Raw genomic sequence first — 20,297 nt, forward strand, 5'->3', positions numbered from 1 at the left:
CACTTTATCCGCGGACATTTTGTAAAAGGGAATAGAGGGGAAGGGTGAAGGAGACTCCGGGAAGGTGTACATACACACACCGATTGCTTCGGTAAATCGCGATAATGTACGGCTATTGCGATAGTCGCGCGCGGGATAAACACGTCTCCTCTCCGTTTAAGGGAAATCATATCCGATGCCGGAGGACCTTTCGGCGCAATCGCACGTATCCTCGGTGGAATGGGCACGGCGCCACCGGTGCCAGGATTTCAGAGGGCTTTTTCGTGTCCTCCGCGAGGAGGAAATTTCAGTGCTTGGCCCGCAACCGTATCGCGTTGCCCCGAACTTTGATTCCTCCGCGCGATCGCGATCAAGTCGCGTGGATTAAAAGGGGGGACGATCGACGTCGGATTAAACTCTGAAGAGATCACTGTATTATCTGACGTGACAATATTTTTAATAACTATAATTTTCGACATAATTATAATTTTCGTAATAAAACGTCCGAGAAATTGATGGATTATGGTTCGTGGTATTTCTTTATAAAAGTGGCGTCAACGATCTCGATTCGCCGTAATCGTTTCCGCATGTGAGGTGACGCGAACGAGGGTGAGGGCGAGGTGACGCGGCATTATGCCAATGATCGGCGTGATCCCGTGGGTGCTTTTCGAAGGACCGCGAATGGAAAGTGATCGTTTGTATCGGACGGTGGTGGTAAGGTCTCTGTCAGACGCAGATCGGCGCGCGTGAATTAGATTAGAGAAATGAGTGCGAAGTGAAAAATGGTCCCGTTCCACGGCATGGCCCTCCTGCTCCTGGGAATCGGATACCTGTTACACGCGGAACCACTTTACGGCGAACGCGGCATCGGTAAATGTCCCGTGCTTCCCGTGGAACCCTGAGAAATGCCCCCGGGACGTTTTTCATATCGCCGGCTTTGTGTTGCTCTATACGTCACGGCATGTAATTTTCGTTGTAACTCAAGTAATTTCACTCGCGCGAAACACGAGAGAATGCTGTAAATCATTTTTATTATCGAATTTGTTTCCCTGTTCAAGGTAGATAAAATGCGAAATTTGAAAAATACCGATCTCAAGTTACTCGTCTAAAGAATACGTGTTTGAGCAAAATTGTAAAGATGACTATAATTGATTATCAAGATTCGATTTTTCACAAAATTAGTTTACTATGTATTAACTTTTTCAATCAAATATAGTTGGAAAAAAGGAAAGATAAATACGAGATATTTTGATTGATAATCATCTAATTAAGTAAAATTTAATTAAGTCTCTATCTTATTCTATACTCTTTAATGTAGATATAAAAATGAGATTAATTAATAATTATTAAATAACTAGAGTTGATAAATCGAGATAAAATTGATTATTATATTCTCATTCTTAATAAATTCTACATGTAATTTTTACAATTAGATACGCAAAATTAATGAAATAATTAAGAAACATTCTTTATGAGTGGAAACAGCTCTCGAAAAAAGCTCTCGAATAAAGAATAATTAACAACTTTTTTATGAGATAAAATCTAAATATTAAAAGAGCGAGGATTACAGTCTAATTAAATGCATTATCGCAATGATAATAGCGGATTAATTTTTCGATAAAAATATCGAATTACTGCTTTATTTTTCGGAAATATTCCTAGCAATCTCATTATCGCATATACATAAATACATATAGCTCTCAACAAGATTTTTAAAAAATTATTAAAAATATATTATTTTCATCGAGAAAGATTCAATATTTGCTGCTAAAGACATGAGCTTGATAAGTAAATAAAACATGCGCAAACCAGATTAATAAACAGCGTACATCACATCTAAAATATTAATTTAATTAAACTATGTGATTTTTGTAATAATTATAACGTACACGTATCCATATAAAGCTTATAAACAATAATGCATGTGTTATAGAAAAATTTGGAGAAAAATTTTAAATTTTTTATCAGATTTCAAGCCGAAAAAAAATTCGATAAAAACATTATCGAGAATAATAATTCAGCGATTTCAGCACGATTTGTCTCTATTTCAGCGTTTTTGCATCTCAACAACGATACATTTGGAAAGGGGGAAAAGTCGCAGCGCGGCACAAGGAAGACACATTTTTTCAAAGATACGCCGCAAAAATTAACGGTGGCCATAGGTCAGGCCGCCGTGCTGTTATGTCGCGTTAAGAATTTAGGAAACAGAACTGTGAGTTTCACCCTAACACGGTTATCTCTCCGAGCTTTGTTAATTTCATCGATCTCGAAGGCGGTTTGCGTGCTGCAATAACTTAGATGCTCGCGCAACGCGCATTAACCCTTTCGCTGCTGACAAGTCAAACGTAGCGTGTTCATTAAACGTTTATTAGATCCCATAGAAATTTCTATCTTGGAAAATTTCCATTTTAAAAATAGAAATTTCTATAATATCACGATCTGTTGTAACTTAATAAGAAAAGGATAAGGAAGATATATCAAAAGAAAGTAAAGAAGCATCAGCATTTTTTCATCATTTATGACTTGGAGCCCTCGAAAAGTCAGAATCAATATTCTCATCTTCCGCTCAAGCTTCTTCTCAAAGAATGAGTCACCATTATTATAATTCCGCGCAATCATAAGGACGAAATGTTCGTTTCCTTCGATCTTAAATTTCTTGTAAAAAGAAAGAAAGAGAGAGATCCAGGGTATCTTTCATTTTTCTTTCAATATTACAAAATTTGTGAAAATTAATAATTCGCATGAATTTTCTCCTTCGAAGTTGTCAATTTATATGATCTTTGAGTCTGTAAATTCTCATCGGGATCGACTTCATTATAATGCGTGGTGAGAAACGAAACGACGAAACGGATTGAATCAGCAGCAGCGAAGGGGTTGACGACAAACTACTTATATCTCACTCGGGGGGGAAACCTCCCCGTGCGTAATAATCCCAGGTGTCTTGGATCCGAAAAAGAGACCTACACATCTTGACGTCTATGTCCACGACTTACACGAGCGACGCGAGATTTACGGTAGTCAGAAATCCGGAAACCGACGACTGGAATCTGCAAATAGATTACGTGCAACCGCGGGACGCCGGCATTTACGAGTGTCAGGTTAATACGGAACCGAAGATATATAGAGCCGTGGCTCTGAAGGTTTTGGGTAAGTTTCTGCGAGGCGAGGTGGCTCGTCCGCGCGCTTTCCTTCCCCATAAATCGCGCTTAAAGATCTCCCCGAGCGTCTATCGCGGGGCTGTTAGAACCAATTGTGTTTTAACTCTATTCACTGTTCACCGGTTTGTCGCGATTTTACCGACGATGCGATTCGCCGAGATAGATATCTGAAATAAAATAGAATCTACCTCTCGGATAGAATCCGAAACGGATAATAATTCGATCTCTCCTGCGCGTTTCTTAAATATAATAAAGCCAATCGCGACAACGTCCTGTTGTTTCACAATGTTCTCCTCCTCTCGTCTCGTTATTATTGTTTCTATCAGATATACAGGCGAGGATCACGGGTCCCCAGGAACTATACATCAAGAAAGGTAGCACAATCAGCTTGACCTGCATCATAGAACTGCAGGATTTGCCCCCGAGCAACGTGACTTGGTACCATGCCGGTGCGGTGATCGATTTCGATGGTCCAAGGTACAAACAGATGTCTATTATACTTCGTGTACGATTGGTTGATGGAATCATTGTTCAAATTGCGTCTGTTGCACGCATTCGTACGCAAGCACGCGTAATGGAACAAAGAGCCAAATCGGAGATCTAATTAGAGTAATCTACGCTGGCTTCGAAATTATCTCTGTCACGTCACGAAGCTACAATATCACGAATCGTCTATTTCTGTGTTATTTCGCGATAATTTGCACAAACAATTCCATTACCCTACGAAAACTCGTTGCTTTACCGCGACGTAGATGCAGACATAATAGAGTTTAACGCAATCAACGAAGAAAATCGATTGCAACGGATTGCGATGTAGGACGAGTATTTCGCGAGACAAAGCATCTCGTACAATCGAAAAAATGCCCGCAACAATTTTTTAGATGCGAAAAATTAATCGAGATAGATAGATAAATAATTAGCAAATATTATGATATTGCATATATTTTGCATTTAATCAATCTAAGTAATAGAGGAATTTTCATGTGAATTATTAATAAATCTAGAAAGAAAGTCTTTCTATGACGCTTATCCATATTAAGGTTAATCGTACTCGTTATAAAGTTTAACTATGGTACACAGAAGAATCGTTTCTCACAAAGATCGTTCTAGCTGTAGTATCAAAACTTTTATTTATTCAATGTGATTAATTTATTTGACAATGGGACCTAAATTTACCAGAAGATAAAACTAGAGTTTGTTGCTAGAATAAATTTCTACATGTTCCAATGTTTTAGCAGATGCAAAAAATAACGATAAATTTTTGTTGCAACATCTAAAAAACTATGCTAAACTGCACTAGCAAAACAATTTTTTTAGCATTTTTGGATGTAAAAACGAGCGAGAAAAAGCGCGCGCGAATTTTTTAATCAATTTTAGATTCTAGCGGATTTTGACTTGCGAAACTTTCGCAAGTCAGCTCGGGTAATACTCTCACTTATGTACATGTTCGACAGGGGTGGCGTATCGCTGGAGACCGAGAAGGGTAAACGGGGCACCACTAGCAAGCTCCTAATAACGCGCGCTCAATTTAACGATAGCGGTAATTATACATGCGCTTCGAGCAAAGTCACCCCGGCGAGCGTCATGGTGCACGTACTAAACGGTGAGCAAAATATCGCGGTGGCAGTATCGGTGGCGGGAAGGGGGAGGATTTGCGACAGTTAATTTCGAAATTCTCTTCGTTTAGCGAGCGAGCGAGCGAAGCGTAACGTCACGGAATTATTCCCCGAGCACTTTGCAATAAGGAGAATATTTGTTTTACTCAGATTTCTCGCGCTCTTAATTGCATTAATACCCTTGTAAATAATACCGCCCGCGCGCATTGTTCAAATATTAATTATATCTTGTAACTATTTAATATTGTGATAGAGCGAGTTGTATAGATGCACAATTTATCGTTCAATAATGAATATGCAACGTTGCGTTCGTTCACTGCAAGATATATAATGAATAATTTCGCGATCACATATGTATTATTTAGTGGCGATATGTGAACACATTATTTAATTATAATTTCTAATATAGTGTCGCATCTATTTGTGTCTCTAATAAGTATTGTTATTGCAAAATTTAATGAGAAAGTAGTTGATATATTTACCTATTTGCGTCGATAATATCATCTATTCTCCTCGGGATAATCCGTAAATTTTTGAGGATACTCGAGCGTAATTCCTTTCCCACTGCCACTTTTGTAGAGCCGTTAATAAATTTAATGTTTGTTAACGGGTCGAGAAGAGGATTGACGAGATTGGGCTCGTAAAGATCCGAAGGGACACAAAAGCGACACGTTAGCCGTCTGATGTAATTTTCTTTTCCAGGGGAACATCCCGCTGCGATGCAACATGGCGGCACCGGCGATGTAAATAGACGGCTCGTTCTGCTTGTCCTGATTTTCCTCGTCGATACGATGTTTCGGTGAATCGATCTTGGTGGCATCGAGATTTCCTGAAAACAAGTTACTACCGAATTAGCATTTCTTAAAATACATTTCCCGGAAATGAGACGCGAGAATAATCAATCAAATAGCGTATAATTTACAGTAAGGTCGAAATTTTTTTTTTGGACGACGCGCAAAGTTATCAAAGTATGTGTTAATACGCTACTTTAGTATCATCTACGTACGTTCGTTTGAAACTCAAAGGATTTTCATCCGATCTCTAATGCGAGATTTAATCAACGATCCTGAAATTAAACTCTTTGAATTCATCGCTCAAATATCTTTATCCGAAGTGTCAGTACGAATGTAACATGTATGTAATATAATAAACTTTTTGGAGTTACACAAACTGTCTTTGTCTTTGTGTAAATTTTAATCCATTATCTTCCTTCCATTTCGCGATCAAGTTTTAATACAAAAATAATACACGTAATAATTAGTCGCAAATTAATATTAATTACATAATATCCTCTGAATTTAACAATATATTGTTAGAGAAATTTGATTCTTTAAAATATTTTCTGAGAGAAACGTATTTTTAATCAAGCTCGAGAGAAATCAAGTATATTTCGTTTGTACACGACATAATAAAATTATGAGAAAACACAATCCTGTAAATCTAGAAACGCTAACAAGGTATAATTTTTTCAGGATTATAATAAATTGTAGTATTTCGCGATACCATCTTACTAACGTGAATATAAAAATGCATCCCCGGGCGTTCCTACGTTAAGTGCAGAAATCGTAAAAGCATAATCCGTGAAAGCACGTGCGTGATGTGCATTCGCCGCAAGGTAGTGCCGGGGTCAAAGAGTTAACGTTGCCCTTCTTATCCGACGGCATATTAAAGTCCCGGGATCCCGCTACCCGGTCCGATAATGGAACGGCAGTTCTCGGAAACGTCCCAGAGGAACTGCGGATCCTGTCCGGTCTCATTTTATGCAAATCGCGCGCGGGAGCATCAGTTAGGCTCCGCTTCACCGCGAAGCGGACTCGCCTCGTCGTCCGATGAAAATTCATGGCGGACGTAACGGCGATCTCTTCCACTTGTGCTGTCATCGCGCAGAACCCTACTTCCTGCACGTTCGTGATATCTTTCCGGAGTAACTCGACGCGCAAAACTGAGAAAAAAGTAGATTCTACGTCTCTCTTTCTTTTTCTTTTTCTCCTTTTTTCTCAAGAATAGCTGCTATATCGCATGTATAAAAATATTTCAACAAGTAAAAACAAATAAATTATTAGAAAATTTCTTCAATCTTTTATAAACAATTTTAAAAGAGTATTGAAATATGTATGGAGATGTTTAATAAATGAAGATGAAAAGTTAGTTTCTTTCGCCGAGAGAATTTTTACAGTATTTTCAATATTCTTGAAATTAGTTATTTATTATAAATTGTTAGAAATATATAAAAAAATCATTATTAATTATAAATTATAAATTATCAGATGGATATTAAAAATGATTTATAATAAACGCTTCTAAATAACATATCTAACAATTTGGAAGATATAAATATTTTCAAAAAAATTTCTGAAAAACATTTTATGTAAATCGGTATATTTAGATTAGCAAAAAACAAAGTTTTTCTGCAAATTTTGAAAATTCTGTAAACTTTATTCGTAGATTTTCGTTCTTCGGCATGATAACCAGAGGAATGTTGGCGAATGTAGTCTAAGAGCGGTGGATTCTATTTCGACAAAAGTTACGCGAGATCATGCGAGACATACGTCGGGATGATCGAATTTTTGAACGCGCTCGCCTAGTTTCGCTCGCGCGAATATCGCTGTAATGAACGAGTTTACGCCATAATCGCGTGAAGCTTTTGAACGCAAAGCAATTTCCCCGAATATTTCGCGAAAATCCCAGCTTGTGATAGTTCCGCAAAGCCATGGAAAACTCATTTTCGCGAGCCACATGAATTCGTACCGTGACCCTTTCTCTCTCTCTCTCTCTCTCTCTCTCTCTCTCTCTCTTCCTTTCTCTCTTTCTCTTTCGTATTTCGTTCTGGATCACTGATTTTTATTATGTGTGATCTTTGTCACTTCGAAAATACATAAAGAACATGCATGAAAATAAACAAAACGTGCAATGCAAATGCGCGGCATATAGATGTACCAAATTTCAAAATTCCGAAAGATGCAAAATTATATTTCTTTCGAGAACACAATTCTTTTCGACGCAGCTCGCGGAAGTTTAATCAATAACAAAAATGTTGTTTGACATTGATCGGGTTCGCGATCCATCGCGATATCGAATCGCATAAGTCATGCGAAGCAAGTTGAATTATTTGCGGAATGCACTATACACGCAAATGCGGTCTTTATTGAAGAGTTTCGCCTATACTCGAAACCTTATAAGAACGAATGGCGTATCCAGCGGGACTGTGCAATACAAAGGGATGGGATAAGGTGGATGTAAGATACGTTTATAAGAAGCAGGAAGGAAAATCCACACGGGGAGGACGTTTTCTTCTCGCGTTTGGCTCAACAATATATAGGCTCCACATTTCTTCACATAATAGTTTCCGAACCGTTTCCAATAGCACAATGGATTATTTCAGAAACTGCACCGGAAAAGATCAGTATTATAGCGATAGTTTAGTTATCAAAATACTTAATGTTCCGAATTAAACAGTTGCGAGGAAGATTATATCAAATTCCATTTTCTCTGAATATAAAATATCAATTTTAGATCAGTCAAAACAAATGTTGGCTGAAAATACCATCGATGATAAAATCTTCCGAATCTATTAAACGCAATCTATTTTCTAAAACATTTTTTGGTTCTTTGTGCGCTTATCGAAAAATTTAATATCTCGAAAAAAGTAAATATTTCCGCTTGCATTCGCAAATACCTTTACATTGGTATCGATTTTTCGGAAATAGCGGTGCTATTTTTAAAAGTTAAATAGAGAAAGAGACAGAAAGAAGAAAAGAAGGGAAAGTTTCGGATCATGCATCCAAGAATTTCGCTAAGAAACTAAACTAGGCGGCTGCTGCAGCATTAGATGCTTGTATGGCACAAGAGCAGAGTTTTATTGAGTTAGCCAACGAATTTCTACGACACGTTCGTGAAAGTTAGACGCGTAACTGCTGATCGTTCAGGAAATTCTGTCGATTGTTTGATCCAATCCTTCGCTTTATCGAGTTCGTTAAAAAAATCCCGAAAAATTGTTTTTGAAAGAACTCATTGAATTCGAACGGAATCACTTATAATTGTGTAATTTACATACGCAAGTAGTATAGAACCGTGAAAAAAGTTCAGAGAGAATTACGATTAATTGAAATCATTGTGATGATAAAATAAAGTGCCGTGAAGTAATAATGATGATGTTATTTTATAATATGTCGATGCGGCCTTTATAGCTCTAATAGCCTCAATTTATGATAACATATGGTTATAATAATTATGTCATTATAATGCAAATCATAATCACAATAGTATGAATTATTTTATTACTATATTAATAATAAAATAATTTACGACGGAAACTCTCAACAAAATATTTTTTTTGTTTGATACGTTGAAATTATAATTAAAATATAAATGTTAGTTTTGTTACATCAATCACCGGAGAAAAAAATCTCTCAAAGGATTATTTTATACGCATTAATCCCATGTATTCTTAATGTGTGTTATCGTGTGTGTTAAGTTAAAGTACAGCTTAGTATTATAGCGATTACTAAATCTCTAGCGAGTGTCTTGTTTTTAGCATAGTTGAGCTAAGAGTATATAGGTAAATTTCCTTTAGTTTGTCAAAGGAAGTAACTTATCGTTCTACCGTTCAAAGCTCAACAAGCTCGAGGGCGTAACTCCTCTTATATCGATCGCGGTGTTTGCAACAGCACAAGCGTGGGATAAACGCGGTTCGTTTGTGGTGCAGGATCATCTGCGATTGACAAACCGTGTCGATACCCGGGTATCGCCGAACTCGCTTGATATCGATCTCGATCCTTAACAGTCCCGTTGAGCCAGAGATATTTTGAGATGCACAACAGTAAAACTTACAGGATATCTGTAAACAACGAATAACATTGGTCGGAATCTTGTTATCGTTATGCAAAATGATGGGATATACTTTTCTTCAAAATATAGATACAACATAATATTCGCTTTTTATTATCAAATACCTTTCTCTTATGTATAAATCAGAGCAATTTATTAGCATTCACTGTTTCATCAGACTTTAATATTCTTCTTTCACGAGATTTTATTATTCTTCTTTCACGAGATCGATATTAAAAAATAAACGATTTAAAAAACTGAACTATATTCATCAATGGTTCAAGAGAGAAAGAAGCTTTTTCCGTTCGAAGAAGCTTATTCTAGAATATATTAAGATGGTTTCCGCAGCAAAATAGTTTAGCATATTATTACTTAGCACATATTATTTATAAAATTATTCGCGAACTTTGAATAGTCTCCTCTTTTTAGCCACGCGAAATTTTTTTTAATGAGACCTTTTTGTTTTGCGCCAACATTCGCAGCGTCTTGCCCTCGAGAACAATTCATTTATGTCACTTGTCACTGGAGGTTACTTAATATGAATAACACTAGAATGAACAAGAGACTTCGGAGTTGATATCAAAGGACAGATAGTACCGCGTTTGACGCAAAGATTTAGCATGAAAATGCCAACGAATATTAAAAGTAAAGATTACATGCCTGGAAATGCATTTCGTTAAATATTAGCATAATAATTTGACGAAAAAGATATATATTTGTTGTGAAAGAAATGCACCAAGAAATGATCTCTCAAAGATGTAAACTTGAATCGATAGCCAAAAGTAAAACAATATTTCCGCAATAATTATCTACATCGATGCATATCATCTGTTTCCTTCTTCCTTAATGTAATATTTCTCATTGATTTAATATTGCAATGCATGAAAGTGATGTATAAATATTCAAATCAATCGAAGGAGTTGAGAAATTTATGCGAAGAAAACGCTTTTCTATGTTTTCCTTTTTTGCGGAGTGTTATATCGAGTATTACAGAGTATCGTCAAAGAATCTAAAATGTTTCTTATTTCCGGACCAAGGGAAAAACGCTGTCGAAGCTTTCCATGATTGGTTTCAATAGGGTTGGTATACTCTTTCACAGACGTGGGGATCTCGACTTAAGGTACATTCTGCATCCAGCGCGGTGGAATAAATTGGATGGACGCAAATAAATTGAGTGAGCGCGGAAAATGAACAAGTTTTAATACAGGTGAATCTCTCTCGATGCGCCTGGAGAATCATCTCGCTCACTCTTGAAATGGATCTCCGGAAAAAAAATTAGAGAGGGGGTGGATAAAAATTTCGCGTCATAATTTCAAAAGGCTTCCGTCCCTAAAATTTTGATTAGCAAACGTGAAATTTTACGCTACGCAAGATTTGATTGGCAAACGTGAAATTTTACGCCACGCAAGATTTTGTATTTCGCGTTTTTAAAAGTTTAATAAAGCTTATTTATACATTTCTCTCTGATTGACTATATTATATATTTCTCAATTATATATGTATATATTATTATATAATTTGATCTATAATTTATACTTTTCTCATTTATTCATGATTAAACTTTTAATTTATTACATTAAGTTTTACCCTTATCGACAATACACGTCTTATTATCCAATCAAAAATCTTTAGATATTAGAATATCGGCAATAAATTATCGGCGATCACGTCATATCAGCGCACAAGCAAACGTTAAAATTGTGTTTGAAAATCGTCACTGATATACTGAAAATAGTCAGCGAGAAAGATTAAGACAGATATTAAAATTATGGAAATTTATATTTCAGATTAAATTCCAATTCTTTTATCGTTTCTCTTCTCATGTCTCATTAGGATCTTTTATAAAAAGGATGCTTCTTGCTCTTAATTCTCTATAGATCATTTTATGAAGAATGATATGAACTGTATTTATACTAAAATAACCTTCTATGTCTTTATCTAATTCACACGCATATTTTTAGATAAAATATAATTATGTTTGATAATTATAGATACAAGATGACGCAAAGTACATATAATCCAGTGCTTTCAACAAAGTATTCACGCTTCGTAGCTTCTTTCAGTGTCTCGAGGATGCAGAATGCAATAATTACTCGTATCATATTCATTCGAAAACAATTCCATATATATACATGGCTGCATATTTACTATATATTACGATTAAACGACATAACGATTACAAACTAATATATCGTCCATTCCGCGCGCATTAAATTCGAGCACTCATTAGTTTGTAATATGGAATTATATAAATTTTGCAACGCTTATACATATTTATCAAGTCATTGTATGCCACATAGACGGTATTAATAGTTTCGTAATGGCATATATCATAAACAATAATGGTATAATGCGCATGAATTTATTGGCATAAACACTCGCGCGTAAATCACATATATAAAATGTGCGTATGAGTGTGTGTACTAATGCATGGAAATATAAAACACCGCGCATAATGAGAAATGATATATATTAAATGAGCCGTTAAGAGGAAATTAATGATATGCATTAAGAAATAAAACATATTTTGACATATATATATATATATATATATATATATATATATATATATATATATAATTTTGTGATACAATTTATGCACACATTATTTAATTGTTCCGACGTTGTGTAAAGTTCCAGATGACATTTTACGCTTTATAGAATCATCGTAAAGTATACAGTGTGTAGCAGGTTGTTAAAATTATTCTCCGCCAAACGCGATTTGGAGAAATAGAGAGAGGAAAAAGCCGGTTAAATCCCTATTTCAATCCGCTGATAACGAACGATAATAATTATCGTTAATGCGGCATTTGAGCAAACTAATCGCTTGTAGTAAAATACACCGGGCGACGCTAATGCGAGAACAATTACTTTACCGCGAACGCATGGCTGCAGCCATACAAAGCCATTGTTTTACTCGCGGCAAAACGAAAAGCTTCTTGCACGGTTTCTCTGATAATTACGTTTCTTCAAGTACGAGCGATGACCCGGGTGGGACTCGTGTCAGGCTGGAGTGTTTAAAAAGTCCGGTAATTGTTTCTTTCCTCGACGGTATGAACAAAGGGCGACTTAAAAAGGTTTCCAGGTATAACTCACTTCTTGCACGAAGCCCGACATATAGGGTGTCTTGAGTCCATTCTGTATTTTCCTTTCTTCGAAATTATCCGATATGTCGAAGTTGATATTTGATCTTAGCAAAAAAAACTTCAATCACATCTTTATCTCTCTTCCGCAATTTATTATAAAAATTCTATATTAAGTATATTAAGTGTTCGACTAAACTCTACTTTCTGTTGAAAAGTGTATGATTTAGTAATAGAATTTTAAAACGAAAGATTTTAGAAAGTTTAACATTGATTTTCGATTCGCGAAATTCCTCAAGTTTTTCAATTTTTTACAAACTCAAAAATTATTCGATATTTTTAGTAAAAAAAATATAGCTCTTCGAGGTGCTTAAAGGATAATCTGAAACATCCGGTATATCTGAATATATTCAGCGAAGTTGTTTCAACTAGCGGAATGACTGGAAAAAGTTCTGATCGATTATGCAGTAACCATTCCCTATTAATATTTATTGCTCTCGCGACTCTTCGTGCTTTTTATTCTCCTCGATTCTACGATGATTTATCGAGAAACTTTCGGTCGGTTCGTCTATCCTTCGTCGGAATAATAGACGGTGGTTTAAAGTTTCGGAGACACCGCGAACATTTTTATGAACATTGGCACGCTCGTTGGAAACGTGTCTTCGATCGCGAAGCGGCACGGTTACTTTTGCGAGCGGGATCGCGCTGCGGCGGAATGTAAGTAATTTTAACGTCTTTGAGCGTGTGCGAAAAAAAATGACGCGAAGACAGATTCGAGAAATGAAAATGCATTTTATTTCTTCTCCCGCAGCGAATTCAAAGAATCTTCCGTGTAAATTCTCTCGCGAATTTTAAAATACAAGCAATAAACTTAATCATACGTGAAAGCGATTTAATATAACTGAATTAATTAAAGTGATAATAATATTCGAGCCTGTTGATTGCCTCGATTGGATGCGAATGCAATCGATCGCGCAATGTTATGTGCGGCTTGACGTTGTCAAACGCAGACGACGGTGGTTCAGTCGATCGAACACTTTCAGCATCATTACGCGAAGGTTTAGAAGAAAAATGGATCAATGTAACCGACATACACCGATGATAAGCAAAAGATGGAACAGATTTCGGATTATCGGCAAAACGCTTTCGCGATTTACGCGCGCTCGCAAATCCCGTTTATCGCGCACGATCGATGACGATGCGGCTTATAAGCAAATCAGCTCAAACGAGTAAAATTTTAATGATTGTTATAACAGATTATTTGCTATGATTATTATTAAAATTATAATGTCAATATCTGTATAATTTTTTCGCACACATGCACAAATATTATTAAAATATAAAATACACAATTTTCAAAGTTTCGGAGTAAATATGTATCAATATCGTACGGGCAAAAAATATTTATGAAGGTTTTATGTAATTATTGTTAATGACATCAAGTCATAATTTAACGATATATTTAGCGTTTCTCATTAATGTGTGTGAGAACTAAAATAATAAAATCATTTAATCGCGGGACCGAATACTCCGCGACTTGTGGGCCCCGAAGCAGTTATCCCATGTCTCCCTCATTGCTCGACTGGAAATTACCGAGAAAATGTGTAATGGTTTCCTCTCTCTCTCTCTCTCTCTCGTTAAATTAATTGCTCAATTTCGGTGTCCTGCCATGTGACATGAACGCTATGTTGCACGCAAGGGGTGTTGGCCGCCAGCAAATCGAAGCCCGAAACGAGAATCGAGAATACATTTGAGACTCTCGTAAAACAAATCACGGCTAAAGTTTTGTAATGCCATACTTGCATTTCCGCGACTGCTTGTCGCCGTTATGCCATTTACCCAACTTTCACGTAATACATTTTTAACGAAAACTGTTTCATCCTCTCTAGCTTGGAAACATCACTGTAATACATGTGATGATTTCTTTTGTATAAAAACAGCTGAGGAAAATTCTATCAGAATAAAATGAAAATATTTGTAATACATAATTTTCATGTTTTATTTATAATCGCTAGAAGATATTATCATGGTTTAAAATCCCCTATACATTTATTATCGTAGCCCATAAAATTTATCGATTTTATGATTCTGTCGTATAAAAAAATTATGTAAAGCTTTATTATAAGAAATATACTTAAGTTTTTAAAAACCGACACACACATACAAACTATAAATTTCTGGAAATTTTTTAACATTGTAACTAATATTTTATACGTTCCTTAAATATATTTTTAATGTTTTTTGCAGCTGTTTTATGTCGGAAAGAAATCATGAAGTCGATAAGTTTAATGGGTTAGAGTAAAGGTATACAGAAGCTCTTAAACCGTGATGTTAGTAATAAGTACATTTTTAGCAGCGAATGGACGAGACATGTTTTTCCTCAGACTCATCTGTTACCAAGTATAGCGTTGGTATAACCCACGTTGTTTAAAGAGATTACGCATGTGTTCTCTCTCTGGGATTTGTAAAATTACACTTTATAGAATGACCATGTGTGTATACGTAAATACAGTATATACACTGGATACATAGAATAGCGGGTACTTTGTTGTTATTTTAACAAGCTGTGCTGAGATCTCACCTTCAAAGTTATAATTAAATTTTCCTCGTTAAACACAATTCGCAAATAGCGAAGGAAAGAGCGTGGATCGAATATTGTTTTGTTTATTTTATTCAACTTTTAACGAACCGAATTTCAAATATCACCGTTTAACGCGACACCGGGTATACCATAGATTTTCAATGTTCAAGAAGTTGAAGATGATATCGATCTAACAAAATAAGTCATATACGAAACTTAATTGCTGCAATGTGTCCTAAAAAAATTTTTTTACTTTACGAACCTGACTAAAGTAAATGTAAGGAAAATTAAAATATATAGTACCAAGGGTGTTTGTGGAAATTAAGAGGATCTAGTTTTGTCGAATTAATGCAGTTTTATGTGCGGTGGCAATGTGTCTTAAAAAGAAAAATTTACTTCTGTGTTACGAACTTGCCTAAAGTAAATGTAAGGAAAATTAAAATAGAAAGTATTTGAAATTAAGAGGATCTCATTCTTGTTGAATTAATACAGCTAATATGTGCTGGCGGTGGCGGTGGCAGTTGAATGAAAAGTATAACTATCGTTAGAAATTCGAAAAATTTCAAATTTCGAAATAAAAAAATGCGACATCAGTAACCATCGCGTAGAATACAAGTGTCGTGATTTATGCACGATAAAGCAAAGTCATTATCACCGCGCGTTACATCGTTCTATCTCGAATATCCTTGCATTTCTGCTCGATCTTTTCTATCGTAAGCGTTTTCGCGATGCGGAAATGTGCGCAGACTACTTCGCGAAAAAGATTTCTGTCATCGGGCTCAAGATTTCCGTGTCGCGAAATCGACAGCGACGTCGGTCTTTCTCGAGATTTCCGTTTCGCGCAACAAGCAGCCATGTTGCAAATCAAGATCTCCACTCGTTCGACCACGTGCGCTCATTCAATCGAATACGAGATATAAAATATATTTTGATATGCACACAGTTCACATACATTATAGATTTTCGCGGTTCGCTATCTCACATACACCAATAAAGTCTACTATCATCGCCCAAATATCTTATATATCCACAACAAATAGATGTAAATTGTTTATATTAAGTAATATATATACATATATATGTTTAAAATTGCGTTCTTATAATTTCAATTTATATAATTTTATTTATAATTTTATTTATAATTTTCAAAGCATTTTTAATTTTTATCTTATATAATTTCTAATATTTTATGCGCGTTAATATATTACATTAACTTTTCTCTCTCTCATTTTGTCGACTTTATTATTTCTTAATCAAGCAATATTATAAGTTCAACGGTATGAGTTTTTTTTTCTTTTTTTAATAACTTGAAAGCTGTAGAGAGCGACTTTTAAATATCCATGTAACAGTATATATAGTAATTCTTTATTTTGTAGAGCGCGAAAATTCCTGGAATTTGTGATAGTTAATCCTTACACTGCACATAGAAGGAGCGCATTTTATGCAAAAGTTCATATATACGGAGTGCACTGGTCACAGGGAATTCTATAGAGCCATAAACGATGCATGACTGCACACGAGCACACGAACTTTCTCTACGACTTCACCAGTTTCGGAGAATCGTAAATGGCTACTAACTCCCATCTGCGTATCAACCCTATCTTTCTTTGTCTTTTCTCGCTGCACTAGTTCTTACCGTCATTCCCTTTCTTCGCACCTGCCATTAATCATTGTGACAGAGCCGATTAGCATTCCAAGAAATTTCCTTTTATTATTGAACATTTTTATTCTTGATTATTTTCATTCTTCTTTTTGAAAAATGTTATGGCAGATGCTTCTTTTTGAAAAATGTTATGGCAGATGCAAGAGATCATCCCCAGGCAGTACAAGAAACTAAAAAATGATAAAAAGATGTCTTTTTTTAGGTTGTATATTGACTGATTCTCTGACTCTTTTCAAAAGAAGAATGAAAATAATCAAGAATAAAAATGTTCAATAATAAATGGAAATTTCTTGGATATATATATATATATATATATTTATGTACTCTTACATTTATTTATTGATTGATTGATTGGAAGTTATGAGTGAAAACTTGAAATTATATTTTAGATATATTGGATATTTTACAAAAGAAAATTAGTTCATATCACACACATGACACGTAAACATGAGGTATAAAAAATAATTTAGTCAAAAATGTTACAATTCTTTCTTTCTCTGTTTCTACCTTTCTCTTTTTCTCTTCCCTATTTACAATACTATCTATAATATATTGTAAAATGTATGGTGGTGAAAAATATATAAGATGAGAAGTACTATCGTTGACAGGAAACCATATCCGTATATTTGGACGTTAAACTTTAAACAGTTTCTTCAGTTTACCCTGAGATCGTATTTTTGGCGTGTACCAGACATATCGAGATATATCGCCAATGTGTAACTCTTGTACTATCGAAAGTTATACGGTGATAGAATAAATGGAAAATAAGATAGATGCCCCCCCCCCCCCCCCTCGACAAACTTAAATGTATTATGTTATATAATTTTCTATTAAATGTGAGAGATATTTTCGCGCCACATATTTGCCCTTGAAAAGTAAAGTTTTAATAGATAGTAAGCTTCCTCTTTTTCTCTTCTTCTTTCTCTTTCGCTTTTTTCTCTTTCTTAAATGTTGTTCTTACAATTAGAGAATATTCTTAGGGAATATTATTTTTAAATTCATCTTAGGATAGAAATAAATACTTTAGTCAGTCTTTTTCTAGCAAATTAAAAAAATTCGAAAAACATTTTGTTAATAATTATGTGAACTTTAGTCGATAATTTTTCTATAAGAATAAGTCAATTATTTGGACAATTAATTTTATTATTTTTGTTCGAATGAAATTTTGTTCCTATTATTCCTCAGTTATTCTTTATACGTATTGATGTGAACAATATTTTTAAAATAATATTTCACGGCTCTGTCACCAACTTCTATACAACAAAAATATTTTTGTTTGTAATAATAATAAATAAATTTAATAGACTCTGCAATGTTTGAACGAAAAATTATTCATTCACGAAAATTGTGAACAAATTGATGTTAATTTAAGTAAATACAATAAAATTTCGTAAAAAAATTTATTGATCAAAAGATGACAATCACATATCTATCGTACAATTTCGCATCTATGTATGATAGATTTGTATTAATAACATTAAATTAATAATAACAATATTTATAACAATAAATTGTAAATACAATTTTTATCACATATTGAATCTTTTACTGTTTTTAAAATTCATTGTTCCCTTATATTTGCTTGACAAATTCGTTTATATATTTGCTTAACAAATTTAAATATTAATTATGCAACAAATTAATGTCCTCTCTATATCGTTTGTTTTGCACTTATCCAGAAAAAAATCTACTTCATTTGTTTCAAATTATTATGTCACCTATATTTATCAAAAGAATATTTTTTCTAATTTATTTCAATAATGTCTTAAGAACATAATTAATCTTTGATAATTATGCAAAATAGTCATTATTCTTTAATTTCTCTCTTAACGTTACGATATAACATTACGATAATATTTACGGTTGAACATTATTTCATGTAAAATATAACTTGTGACCATGGAGAGTTTTACGATAGGGACTTACCGTTCATATTATATTCACGACCTGACATTCTTTTCCTAGATTATTCGAGGATAATTGAAGTCGATTAATGATTTTTAGGTTTTTTGATATATTATATTATATGTGTAAAAATATAAATTGAAATGAACTTACAAGCATTATTATATAATAATGAGCGAAAAATTAATCTCCGAATAATATAATTATAAAAACTTGCAAGGTTCAATTTACAATTATTTACTTTAAATTCTAGGAAAACTATATAACTTCTTATTTCTTGTATTGTGTTATTAATTGTATATACTCTTTATATATATTCATATTCACTTGTTTAAAACGTTACGAAGAAGTGCTGAATACATTGATAGAGTTGGTGACTTAAGAGAAGAGATCTATCAATATACCCTATTGGAGGAGATAAAAAACGTGTGGCTGCGACTGCAATCAAATAACTCTGCTTTTAATTGGTTGAATTTCTTCAGATTTTTCTATTCATTTTTCATTCTTTTTTTAGAATGCAATGCCACATTTTCAGTTTTGTAATTCTTCCTTGTGCTTATAATCTTGTTTCTTAAATCTTGAATTTTTCTTGAAATTTTTTCTTCTTAAAAAATTTTACAACATCCAAGCTTGACTAAACTTCTTAAAATCTATTATTCTTGTCCAATTTTTACAAGAAATGTTTTTTACAAGAATGATTCTAAAATGGAATTTAGAATATGTCGACTATCAATTGATCATTCGTACATTCCCATTCGTCTTCCCTTCTGATTGGTCTATCACAAAAATCAACCGTTATGTCGAAAGTTTTATGTTTTTTCCCTATGTTCTTTTTCCTTACAATAAACTCACAAGAGAATTTTTAAGATTTGCTCGAATCCTAAGTTTCTTTCGCCTATTTTTGTCAACATTTAATTCAATAATATCCATGATAAATCATCTCAGCGTATTAAGTTCTATGTATTACAGAAATTTTTTATTAGGATTTGAGAATAAAATTTCCGTAAAACGGGTGGAATTATTCTCTTAAGAGTCTTAAAATTTCGATTAAACTTGGATCAATTTAATCGGCAATTATTTCACTTAATATATAGAATAGCTAAATTTTTAATTATATAATTCGTCCCCCCTAATCAAGATTTTTTTGTATATTAAAAAATTAATAGAAACGAATAAATGATCTTTTTGTATCTCTAAGTGTGTATTCGAGAGAAACAGAGGTTTAACAAAGTATTAATTTACGTAATGTCATAATTATGACATATCCGTTATAACACGTTCCATTAGTTCGATTTTCCATGACACGTTTCCTGATGCACACCCTGGTTATGCACGAAAGACAACTTCGCCGTAACATGGAAGTATTCGTTACGCGAGCATCTGGTACACCGCTCGACGAATATGAAGAACACGTCGCTTCCACGTCGTCACGAGCTGACGGTTTTATGTTGCATTATCATGTCAAGTATGCGATGGAAAACGAGT

General features: G+C 34.3%; 3 protein-coding genes across 4 annotated transcripts in view; 2 read left to right on the forward strand and 1 right to left on the reverse strand.

Moving 5' to 3' along the window:
- The window catches only part of Theg (Testicular haploid expressed gene), a 44,002-nt gene that overhangs the window by 3,386 nt on the left and 20,319 nt on the right, over positions 1-20,297 (reverse strand). The window contains exon 8 of one of the 2 annotated variants that reach the window (XR_014440499.1): positions 5,236-5,582. The gene's annotated coding sequence lies outside the window, so the exon portion shown is untranslated. Of the gene's footprint in view, positions 1-5,235; positions 5,583-9,573; positions 9,591-20,297 lie in introns of those variants that run through there. The other variant, XR_014440500.1, reaches the window with a different exon arrangement.
- LOC145977415 (neural cell adhesion molecule L1) lies at positions 264-5,916 on the forward strand. Its single transcript, XM_083109383.1, has 6 exons — positions 264-849; positions 2,031-2,191; positions 2,916-3,126; positions 3,464-3,614; positions 4,592-4,740; positions 5,456-5,916. The coding sequence occupies exons 1-6, from the start codon at positions 762-764 to the stop codon at positions 5,554-5,556; spliced, it is 861 nt and encodes a 286-aa protein (XP_082965509.1). The 5' UTR covers positions 264-761; the 3' UTR covers positions 5,557-5,916.
- Positions 7,939-11,744, forward strand: LOC145977231 (uncharacterized). The gene is given in 6 exon segments (XM_083109035.1): positions 7,939-7,989; positions 10,618-10,747; positions 11,259-11,333; positions 11,590-11,630; positions 11,632-11,682; positions 11,685-11,744. Coding segments are annotated over 6 exon segments (408 nt in total).

This window comes from Camponotus vicinus, unplaced genomic scaffold, assembly GCF_025532165.1.
Source record: "Camponotus vicinus isolate PSW18456_S1 unplaced genomic scaffold, iyCamVici1.0 SCAF_9, whole genome shotgun sequence".
Lineage (NCBI taxonomy): Eukaryota > Metazoa > Arthropoda > Insecta > Hymenoptera > Formicidae > Camponotus > Camponotus vicinus.

Coding starts and splice junctions, on each gene's coding strand:
- LOC145977415 (XM_083109383.1), top strand. CDS start 762: ATGGTCCCGTTCCACGGCATGGCCCTCCTGCTCCTGGGAATCGGATAC. Junction 850..2,030: donor TTACGGCGAACGCGGCATCG/GTAAATGTCCCG, acceptor TCTCTATTTCAG/CGTTTTTGCATCTCAACAAC. Junction 3,127..3,463: donor CGTGGCTCTGAAGGTTTTGG/GTAAGTTTCTGC, acceptor TGTTTCTATCAG/ATATACAGGCGAGGATCACG.